At 39.8% G+C, this 12,090-nt stretch overlaps 1 protein-coding gene across 14 annotated transcripts in view; it reads right to left on the bottom strand.

The window, feature by feature from the left end:
* Positions 1-1,938: 1,938 nt before the first annotated feature.
* CD1H11orf65 (chromosome D1 C11orf65 homolog) overlaps positions 1,939-12,090 on the bottom strand; it is a 64,554-nt gene continuing 54,402 nt past the window's right edge. For all 14 annotated transcript variants that reach the window (XM_045038255.1, XM_045038250.1, XM_019811249.3 and 11 more), the window contains 2 exons: positions 4,692-4,747; positions 1,939-2,356 (listed from right to left, as the gene is read on the bottom strand). In XM_045038255.1, the coding sequence (XP_044894190.1) occupies positions 2,205-2,356; positions 4,692-4,747 (208 nt within the window). In that variant the 3' untranslated portion in view covers positions 1,939-2,204. The remainder of the gene's footprint in view (positions 2,357-4,691; positions 4,748-12,090) is intronic.

Below are 12,090 nucleotides of genomic sequence, written 5' to 3' on the forward strand. Positions count from 1 at the left end.
TTCTGTGTCTCTCTCTCTCTCTCTCTGACCCTTCTCTCTCTGACCCTCCCCCATTCATGCTCTGTCTCTGTCTCAAAAATAAATAAATGTTAAAAAAAATTAAAAAAAAATAGATGGAGATTAAGAGGCACAAACTTCCAGATATAAAATAAGGATATGAAACAGTTGTGGGCAATGGTGACTATTGTATACATTGATAGAATTGTCAAATCAGTATCTTCTGTACCTGAAACTAATATAACACTGTATGTCAATTATACTCCAACGATAAATTTAAAAAAAAGAAAAACAGGTTCTTACAAAATAGAGTTTGCCTTAGCAGTTCCCTCTCACAGGTATTTCCCAAGACAAAAGAAAACATATGTCCCCACAAAGACTCTACATGAGTGTTCACAGCATCTTCATTCATAATGATCCCCAACTGGAAACAACCGAACATCCATCAACTGGTGAATGGATAAACAAACTGTGGTAAAGCCATACAATGGAACACTAGTTATTAAAAGAGGAATGAGCTACTGATAAGAGCGACAAGATGAATCTCAAAAGCATTATGCTAAATGAAAGAAGCTAAACCAAGGAAGGCTACATATAGAATCATTCCATTTACATGACATTCTAGCAAAGGCAGAACTGTAGTGATTGAAAGATCAGTGGTTTCCAGGGGCTCAAGGTGAAATGAGTGGATTGACTCCAGATGCATAATCTGGGGATGACAGAAATACTATCTAGTTTGAATGTGAAATTGACATGAATGTATACATTTGTCGAAACTCAAACTGAATACTCAAAATGGGTAGATGTAAATTATAGCTCAAGAAATCTGATTTTTTTTTCTTAAATATATAGTAGATCCTCTGAATGATGTGGGTTTTTTTTTTAATACTTGAGGGTACAAGCCCCTAGTCTATTAGGCTTAAATATAGATATTTTTTTAATGTTTATTTATTTTGAGAAAGAGCGTGTGCACAAGTGTGTGAGGGGGCAGAGAGAGAGTCCCAAGCAGGCTCTGCACTCTCAGCACAGAGCCCCACATTGGCCTCGCTCTCATGAACCTCAAGATCATGACCCGAGCTGAAATCAAGAGTCGGACGCTCAACCGACTGAGCCACTCAGGCTTTTAAAGGTATAGTGTGATGGGGCGCCTGGGTGGCTCAGTCGGTTGAGCGTCCGACTCTTGATTTCAGCTCAGGTCATGATGCCAGGGTACTGGGATCAAGCCCCATGTCCAGCTTCGTGCTGAGCATGGAACCTATTTGGAATTCTCTCTCTCTCTCTCTCTCTCTCTCTCTGTCCCTCTACCCCACTTGCACACATGCTCTAAAATACAAACTAATAAAGACCCAGAATCACCAGTGTGATGAGGGCTCGTAGCAAAGGATGCTTCTGGGAACACACAGTAATTCAGACCTGAAGGATATGGGAGGCCCAGCAGTTACCTCCACTCCTCTACTCCTCCCCCTGTGGAAGATGAAAGACAGATTTTTGCTCTTCTAGCTCCTTGAGCTAAGGATGCCCCGTGACCTAGTTTCATTTCAAGGATGCCTGAGGTGACTAACGCTGGGACTTCGGGTTGGGCTTTTGCTTTTCAGATAAAAGGAAAACTTGTTACACTGCCCTTATTCCTTTTAGACTATTTATTAATTTTTTTTTAACATTTATTCATTTTTGAGAGACAGAGACAGAGCATGAGTGGGGGAGGGGCAGAGAGAGAGGGCAACACAGAATCCGAAGCAGGCTCCAGACTCCGAGCTGTCAGCACAGAGCCCGACGTGGGGCTCGAACTCACTGACCAACTCCCTGACCCCAAGATCATGACCTGAGTCGAAGCTGGACGCTTAACAGACTGAGCCACCCAGGTGCCCCTTTCCTTTTTTAAATGGAAAAAGAGCTCTGACATGAACACCCGAAGAATGCTTCAAGAAGAAAATCCAAAGATTTTTTTTTTTGCACCTAAATGTATTTATTTACGTGGGACTGTGAGATTACTGCAGTTTCTTCGAACACAAGGAATAATTTCTACATTTTCATGACCGTTGTTTTGAGTCTGATGTCTTATTTCTCTTTAGGCTTCCTTATTTACTTGAGGTAGACAGATTCTGTGCCAAGAACACACAAGTCATTCCAGTCAGAGTAAACGATCTCTCGACAGTAACTGATGGAGTCGGGGTGTGAAGGGCTACCGCTCAGGAAAGCGGAGAACTTTATACTCCGTAAGTGAGATCAGGTGATAGTCTAGGAAAATTTGGTTTTTCATAAAAACTTCCATCTAAAGTATCTTCTGGGATTCCCAATTTCTCCTCTGATATATCTGCACAGTCGTATCCTCGTTTACGTGCTTGCTCAAATGGGAAACCTAGAGAGAAATGACAAATGTTTAGAAAGGTGTCACATGGAAGGTGTAGACTCATTCAATATGCTACTCACTATATGCCACGTAAGGTCCTTTTCCCATCCCTTCCTACCCTGCTTCAAGCAGGCACTTTTCTATCCTACTACTTAACTGAAACCATATGTGTCTCAAGTTTCTCAGTTCATCCTACTTTTCACTACCATAGTGGTCCATGGTCTACAAAAGGTTCTGCAGGACCTGGATTTGAGGTCTGATCCACTACTAAGTAGCTGTGTAATTTGGGGCAAGTTACTTAGCCTCTCAATGTCCTCATCTGTAAAACAGGGATAATAATAGCACATACGTACCTCATAATCATGAGAATTAAGTGCGATGGTGCATGTAAAAAAACTAGCATTTAGCTAGTTTGACATTTAGCTAGTGCTCCATGATTATTAGCTCACGGTTCCAGAGAAAAGGTTCCAAACCTTCTCGTGATTTGATTTCCTCGTGCTTCTTGGAGTAATGACACACGTTCTCTCCTCTTCTCCCATGCCACCAACCACCACACGTCATCTTCCACTGACTTCGCTCATAGTGCAAATCTCCACCACTCGATTCTATGCCCCTTCCAATGACCTTCTCTTCACAGTAATCTCTTTTAACTCAGTATTTATATTCTCTGCTTCGGTTTTTATACTTGTCATTCCTTCACATTCTTTCCTCTGCCATTGAGGACCTACTACTTGCTACATATTGGGGATTTAGTATCAAAGAGACAAATCCCTGCAGTCAAGTCAGGGTAGTTACCTACAGCTGTTCTCTAGAAGGCCATCAACTCCATGAAAGCCCTCGAGCGGAAACCACCGCAGAGCATTTCTGAGGAACAGGCGAGAGGCTAGTGATGCAGGTTTGGGAGTGAGGGGGGGCCAGCAGGACATAAGAGCGGAAGGGTGGCCAGAGGCGGAGCCAGAAGGCCATGATGACGTCAGGGTTTTATTTCAAATGCAGTGGAAAATTAGGAGAAGCTGCAGAAGGTCCTCGTCGTTAAAGAGCATGGTTTCTGAAGCTAGCCTGCCTCAGTTCAAATCCCAGCCATCCCAGGAACTGACTGGGTGACCCTGAGCAAGTAACTTGGTATCTCTTTGCTCATCTGTAACAGGAACCTCGTCTCACTGAGTTGTTCTGAAAATTAAACGAGTTAATCTTATAAAGCGCTTTCAGACAGCACTTCACGCAGTAATTGAAAGAGAAGATTTTGTTAAACAAATGCTTTAACTGTACTGATTTAAATCTGTAAAAGATCATTACCTATTATGAGGGGAGCACCCTGGCTGCTTACCAGTTTGGAGGCTGTTGGGAGAAGCCTGAAGTGGATGAAGGACGCTTGGACCGTGGGGGCGGCTCTGGCTCGGAAATAAGTGGGTAGGTTAAGGCGAATGACAGCTGACGCTTAGGGAGTACGTGTTACATGCGAGGCGCCATTCTAAGCTCTTCACATGTATTATCTCTTATTACCTCACAACGACCTAAGAGCTGCCACTGTTATTCTCATTTTAGAGAGGGGGAAACCGAGCTGGTAACTTCCCCAGGATCACGCAGCCAGTACACTGTAGGGCCAGAAATCAAAGCCAGGCAGCCTGAATCAACACCCCACCAGTGTAACCTCTCCGCTGTACTGCCTCTCACTGGCAATCGCAGGACAGAACCCGGACCCCCAGAATGTACAATAACCCCAATTAGGCATTAGCTATGTTAGGACTAGTGATATTTCTAGGACATGAGACTATGCCTCCTCAACACGCTATCCGTGGCAGCACAATGGCGGCACAGAGCCTCAAGAACACTCCTAACATTTTGAGGCGTTTATTTCGCCAAATGAAGCTTGCTCATTAAAAATAATTATGGAAACCATGAGACAAGCAACTTTTTAAGGGGAGGATTCATTTCTTGAAACCATTTTTCCAACCTAAATAAAACAAAATTTTCTTCTATTCCCAAATAACAATCTTACACATAAAGGTACAAATGACTTGGCAAATTCATTGGTGTCTCTGCACAGTGTAGGGTGCTGAAATGCTAGGTGCTTCGAAGCATGTCCGTGTGTGGAATGTATCATTTTCTTCATAAGAATTTCCCATAAAGTATTACTAAAAATCACCTACTTTTTAAAAAATTTACATTCAAGTTATAACTGTTAACATCCAGTGTAGTCTTAGCTTCAGGAGCAGAAACTGGTGATTCACCTCTTACATATGACACCCGGTGCTCATCCCGAAAAGTGCCCTCCTCGACGTCCGTCACCCATCTGGCCCATCCCCCAGCCACCTCCCCTCCAGCAACCCTCAAAATCACCTACTTTTGAAGTTAGCTGAAGAGTTGCTTGTAGCAATTTCCTTCCAGTTGGCAATATACCTAAGCACATTATATGGGCATTCATTAAACTGAATCAACGTATTAGTAATCAACTGATCCATTAGTACATGTTAGACTACTTCTAAAATTCCACTTTCTCTATGAAATCTTGAACTGATGCCGACTAATTCACAGGTGCAAATGTCTAATTCTCATGACTTTTCCATGTCCAACTAACTCTCATGTATCTAAAGTAACCCCTAGAACAAGGAATTGGAGGAAGAATAAAAATGGTGCCTACCATCTACCATATTCGTGCCCTCTGAGCTCGTCCAGCACACATCATCTCATTTTATCCTGTTTCCTTCTTGCAAGATCATGTCCTCAATTGAGGGCATACTAAGATCTTAATTTCTAAATTAGAAGTACAAACAGAAAATTCTCTAGGAGGGAAAAAGTCAGGGGAAAACAACAACAACAACCCAACAAACTTTCTCCTTGGCTCTGGATTGCCAGACTTACGGTTTCCAGCATGTCAACGGAAATGAAAAGTGTGTGCTTTATGATCTTACTGGGACAACAATGCTACCTTTGTCGTGTCCAGTAAATATGAGCAATGACACTTAAATCAAGCACAACTTCAGGGCTGCCACATCTGTTCCCTAAACAGGTAGACAAGGCAGCCCAGGAAGAGGTAGAACAGGAAGGGATAAGGCTACCTGATGAGCTACAAAGAGGAGGTAAAGATGCCTTTCAAGAGGCAGGTTTCCTGAGACTTACCCTATTTCATCTTAGGCTCTGCACCTCCCTTTCCCAAGCCTCCTTGAAATCACGTAAGGAGGTGGCTGCACCCAAGAAATCAAGTAAGGAGTTGGTACCAAAAGGTGCTGAAAAGGGACCTCGTAGAGCAAAAATGAGAATTCTGAATCATATAATTCAGAAAACTCTGTGATTTTTCAAGTATTTATATATTCCATGTGAATTTTTAGTTCTGCTGTTTCTGAAGTTTTGTTGTTGTTGGTATAGGAAGGTATATATTATCCAAGAGTATTTAATTAAAACAAAGTATCGTGTCTAATTTGTCTCCTTCCTGTTACTGGTACCTTTGCTCCAAGAACTTTATAGCCTTAAATGGGTGCTCCTGGGTTACTGTCACATGAAAAAGGTGCAACAAAACAGAAGGCAGTGGAAACTCCCTCCGGGATGTCTTGGTAGACAATTCAATCTGGCTTGACCTTAAATTCAGGTAAATTCAGGGTGCTTGGGGGACTCAGTCAGCAGAGCGTGCATTTCTTGGTTTTGGCTCAGGTCATGATCCCAGTTTCGTGAGGTCAAGCCCTGTGTCTGGCTCTGTGCTGGTTGGTGGTGCAGAGCCCGCTTGGGATTCATTCATTCATTCTCTCTCTCTCTCTCTCTCTCTCCCTCCCTCCCTCCCTCCCTCCCTCCCTCCCTCTCCCCCCCTCCCCCGCTCTTGCTGTCTCTGTTTCTTTCAAAATAAATAAATAAACTTAAAAAAAACTTTAGGCCAATTCCGTCCTCAGTGGTTGCTCGGATAGGAGTGCTATCAGGTGTTGGTCAATCATCCTCCTTCCTTGGGTTCATATACTGAAAGTTCTCATTCCACTTTCAAGGAACCAAGATAAAGGACCTTCAATCAATTTATTCTATGACCTAACAGTCTGGGGCACAAACATATCTCATCTCACCTGTTCTACCTGCGATTAGGACATGAATTTATTTAATTGATAAAAATTGATAAAAATTTTTTTCTCATCATGAACATACCAGCTGTAACTGATAAGAAATCTAAGTTTTACAAACAGAAGCAACAATCTAATGAGAGCATTACCATGCTGTGTATATCACAGAGCTCATCTGTCTTTCCCACGAAGATATTTTTGGAACCTTTTTTTACAGAATAACGTGTATATGGAATCTATGCTGAATCCCTCAGAAATCTACACTTAACATCTTAATGGCCCAGGCAAAGTCCCTGGCTAGAAAGGCCACATAACTACACGTCTTAGATATCAAAGGAGCAGCTCCAGACATGGAGACTACCCATAACACACACGGGCAAAGAGCTCTCACCAACAGGATTCACAGAATATCAGGAGACAAAGCTAGTCCAGCAGCTGACCATGAAACAGGTTATGTCAAAATTCACTTGCAGGTTTGAAAAATAGGAAGACCCTGGAAGAGGAACATCCATCTTGATAGAGAAGATGACCCTGAAGTCCAGCGGGATAAACGCTGGCAACAGTCACCGTGGCCATCCTGTGGGTAAGTTGGTGACGCTAACACAAGGACTGTTTTACATTCTAAGTGCCTGCAGCAACATATCTGTGGATACCACAGAAGGACAACAGTACTCATCAGTGTACTTGAGTCCAGGAGTTAAGTTGACTCTGCCTATTCTTTAAAGTACATAGTACTTTAAAGTACTCAGTTGGTACTGTTATAATGTGCATCATAAGACGCACATGATGGTTCCCAGTGGAGGGTCCATCTGTCATACCAGGGGCTGGCACACAAGCCTTTTGGGAAGAGACTGGCTTGTACCATTCAACATCAGTGTTCAACACATTTATGTCATTCTAATGCTCTGACTATTGAAAACTGTCCACAGATTTCAGTGGCTACAAATTTTCCTGAAGGGAAATGTCAGACTCTGAAATTCTCAACAACAAGGTGTCATTGAGACAGCTACGAACATCTAAATGACTACAAAGATCTAACAAAGAGAAGACTGTGAAGACCATGAATATGCTGTGGAAAAGGTACTTACACCTGACATCTGCCATTAGTAGCGGAGGGTCTTTGCAAGTTTGGTCTTGCCTGAGATAATCAGTAGCTTGAGCTCAGTAATGTTAATGAAATATTCCCAAATTATCAAGCTGGATTCCTGGGAAACTTTTGTTGTCCAGGGCTCAATAGGAAAAGTTAGAATACTGTAACACAGCACTAAAGAAAGCCATCAAACCATACAAAAGAAAGCAAGAGAACAAGAAAGGAACAGAAAAGAACTACAAAAACGAGCAGAAAAAAATTAACAAAAATGGCAGTAAGTGTTTACCTATGAACAAGTACTTTAAATGAAAACTGACTAAACATTCCAATCAAAAGACAAAGGGCGAGGAAATGGATTAAAACACAAGACCTATATGCTGCCTGTAAGAAATCACTTCAAACTAAAGACACATATCGACTGAAAGTGAAGGCATGGAATAATGCAAATGGAAGCAGAAAAAAAAGCCAGGGTAGCAATATTTATATCAGACAAGATAGACTTTAAAACAAAGAAGCAAGGGACAAAGAATGGCATTACACAATGATGAAGGGATCAATCCAACAAGATGATATAACCATTGTAAATATCTCTGCACCCAACACAGAGGCACCTAGCAAATGTTAACAGATATGAAGGGAGAAACAGACAATTATATAATAATACTAGGGGATTTTAACACCACATCTATGTCAAGGGACAGACTGCCCACATGGAAAATCAATAAGAAAACAGTGGCTCTGAACGACATATTAGACCAGATGAAGCTAACAGATGTCTAGAGAAAATTCCATCCAAATGCAGAATATGTATTCTTTTCAAGTACATGCACAAAGGACATTCTCCAAGACAGATCAAATGTTAGACCACAAAGCCAGGCCAGAAAACAAGTGTTAATAAATTTACAAAGACTGAAATCACATCAAGCATCTTTTCTGACCACAACAGTATGAAACTAGAAATCAGTTAAAAAAAGAAAAAAACTGAAAAAAAAAAATCACAAACACATGGAAGCTAAACAACATACTACTAAATAGCCAATGGGTCAACCAAGAAATCAGGGAGGAAATAAGAAATACACGGAAACAAATGAAAATGAAAGCACAACAGTCCAAAATCAGTGGGATGCAGCAAAGGCTGTTCTAAGAGGCAAGTTTATAGTCATGCAGGCCTAACTCAAGAGACAAGAAAAACCTCAAACAAACAAGCTAGCTTACACCTAAGGAACCGAAAAAACAAAAAAAGAACAAACCAAGCCCAAAGCTAGTAAGAGGAAAAAATAATAAAGATTAGAGAGGAAATAAATAACATAGATAGTAAAAGAAAAATAGAAAGGATCAATGGAAACAAGAGGTAGTTCTCTGAAAAGATCAACAAAACTGATAAACCTTTAGACTCATCAAGAAAAAAAGAGAATAAAATCAGAAATGAAGGAGAAATTACAGCAGATGCCCCAAATACAAAAGATTATAAGAGAATGTTATGTAAAATTATATGCCAACAAATTGGACAATCTGGAAGAAATGGATACATTCCTAGAAACATACAATGTTCTAAAAGTGAATGAGGAAGAAATAGTAAAATTTGAACACGTCAATTACTAGGAATGAAAATGAATCAGTAATCAAAAACCTCTCAACAAACAAAAGTCCATGACTATATGCCTTCATACATGAATTCTACCAAACATTTAAAATTTTTTAATGCTTATTTATTTTTGGAGAGAGAGAGAGACAGAGTGAGAGCAGGGGAGGGGCAGAGACAGAGGGAGACACAGAATTTGAAGCAGGCTTCAGGCTCTGAGCTGTCAGCACAGAGCCAGACACAGGGCTTGAACCCACAAACCTGAGATCATGACCTGAGCTGAAGTTGCATGCTTAACCGACTGAGCCACCCAGGTGCCCCTACCAAACATTTTAAGAAAAGTTAATACGTATTCTTCTCAAATGTTCCAAAAAATAGAAGAGAAAGGAAAACTTCCAAATTCATTCTGTGAGGCCAGTATCACCCTGATACCAGAACCAGTCAGACATGACAGAAACACAAAACCAAACGAAACTGTGGGCTAATTGACCTGATAACATAGATGCAAAAATCCTCAACAAAATATTAACAAAGTGAATTCAATAATACACTGAAAGATTAATTCACCACAAGCAAGTGGGATTTAGTCTAGGATGCAAAAGGGGCTCAGGAGCTGCAAATCAATATGATACATCATGTTAACAAGAAGAAGAAGAAAAAACATATGATCCTCTCAATAGACGGGAAAAAAACCATCTGACAAAATACAACATCATTCATGATAAAAAAAAAAAAAAAAAAAAAAACAACTCTCAAACAAGTGGGTTTAGAGGGAATATACCTCAATACAATAAAGGCTACAGAGGAAAAACCCATAGCTCACAACGCTGAAAAACTGAGAGCCTTTCTTCCAAAATCAGGAACAAGGCAAGAACGTCTACTCACCACTTTTATTGAACATAGTACTCGAAGTCCTAGCCACAACAACAAAACAAGAAATAAAAGGCATCTAAATTGGTAAGGAAGAAGTCAAACTGTCACTATTTGCAGTTGACATGATACTATATATAGAAAACCTGAAGGACGCCACCAAAAAGCTATTAGAACTCATAAATGAGTTTAGCAAAGTTGCAGAATGCAAAATTAATATAATACAGAAATCTGTTGCATTTCTAAGCACTAATAATGAAGTAGCAGAAAGAGAAATTAAGAAAACAATTCCATGTACAACTGCACCAAAAAGAATAAAATACCTAGGAAAAAACTTAACCAAGGTGGTGAAAGACCCATACTCTGAAAACAGTAAGACACAGATGAACGCAAATGAACACAACACAAAGAGAAAGATATACTGTGCTCGCACTTTAGAAGATTAATGTTGCTAAAATGTTCATACTACCCAAAGCAATACACAGATTTAATTGCAATCCCTATCAAAATACCAAGAGCATTACTCACAGAACAAACCATATAATCCTACAAAGTCATATGGAAACACAAAAGACCCCAAATAGCCAAAGCAATCTTGAGAAAGAACAAAGCTGGAGGTATCACAATCCGAGATCTCAAAATACACTACACAAAGCTATAGTAATTAAAACAGTTTGGTACTGGCACAAAAACAGACATGTAAATCAGTGGAATAGGATACAGAGCCAGAAATAAATCCATGCTTATATGATCAAGTAGTCTATGACAAAGGAGGCAAGAATATACAATATTCTCTTCAATAAATAGCGCTGGTTAAACTGGACAGCTACATGCAAAAGAACGAAGCTGGACTACTTTCTCAAACCACACAGAAAAATAAACTCAAAATGATTACAGACCTAAATGTGAGACCTAAAACCATAAATCTCTTAGGGAAAAAAAATGTAGGCAGTTATTTCTCAATATTGGCCTTACAAACATTTTTCTAGCTATGTCTCCTCAGGCAAAGAACACAAAACCAAAAATAAACTACTGGGATTACACCAAAATAAAAAGTTTTTACAAAGCAAAGTAAACTGTAAACAAAATGAAAAGGCAACCTACTGAATGGGAGGTATTTACAGATGAAACATTCAATAGGGGGTTAATATCCAAAATACATAAAGAGCTTAACAACTCAACAAACACACAAAAAACAAAGAATTCAAAATGGGCAGAAGACACACGAATAAACATTTTTTTTTCAAAGAAGACATACAGATGGCCAACAAATTTATGAAGATGCTCAACATCACTAATCATGAGGCAAATGCAAATTAAACCCACAATGATGTATCACCCTCTACTTGTCAAAGTGCCCAGAATCAAAAAGACAAGAAATAGTAACCATTGGTGAGGATGTGGAGAAAAGGAAACCCTCATGCACTGTTGATGGGGATGTAAATTGGTGCACTACAGTGGAAAATATTACAGATGTTCCTAAAAATTAAAAATAGAAATACCATTTGATCCAGTAATTTCACTACTGGGTATTTACCAAAAGAAAAAAAATACGGATTTGTAAAGATATATATGTTTACTGCAACATTATTTACAGTAGCCACAAAATAGAAGCAACCCAAGTGTCCACTGATGGATGAATGGATATATAGTGGAATATTACTCAGCTATAAAGAAAGAATGCGATCTTGACATATGTGAAAATATGGATGAACCTAGAAGGTATAGTGCTAGGTGAAATTAGTTATATGGAGAAAGACAAGTACCATAAGATTTCACTTTGTGTGGTATCTAAGAAAAAAAATAAATGAATAAACAAAAAATAGAAAGAACTAGTGGTTGTCAAAGGGGAGGTGGCTGGAGGGATGTTCGAAATAGATAAAGGGGATCATGAGGTACAAACTTCGAGTTACAAAATAAGTAAGTCACAGATGTGAAAAGTACAGCATCGGGAATAGTTAATAATGTTGTAGTAAAGTTGTATGGTGACAGATGGGGAGTATACTTCATGTGGTGAGCACCGAGCTATCTACAGAATTGCTGAATCACTATGTTACAGACCTAAAACTCATATAACATTGTAAGTTGGCTACACTTCAATTAAAAAAAAGAACACCTAGGGGTGAGTGGGTGGCTCAGTCGGTTAAGCTTCCGACTCTGG

The sequence above is a fragment of the Felis catus genome, chromosome D1 (genome assembly GCF_018350175.1).
Source record: "Felis catus isolate Fca126 chromosome D1, F.catus_Fca126_mat1.0, whole genome shotgun sequence".
NCBI lineage: Eukaryota > Metazoa > Chordata > Mammalia > Carnivora > Felidae > Felis > Felis catus.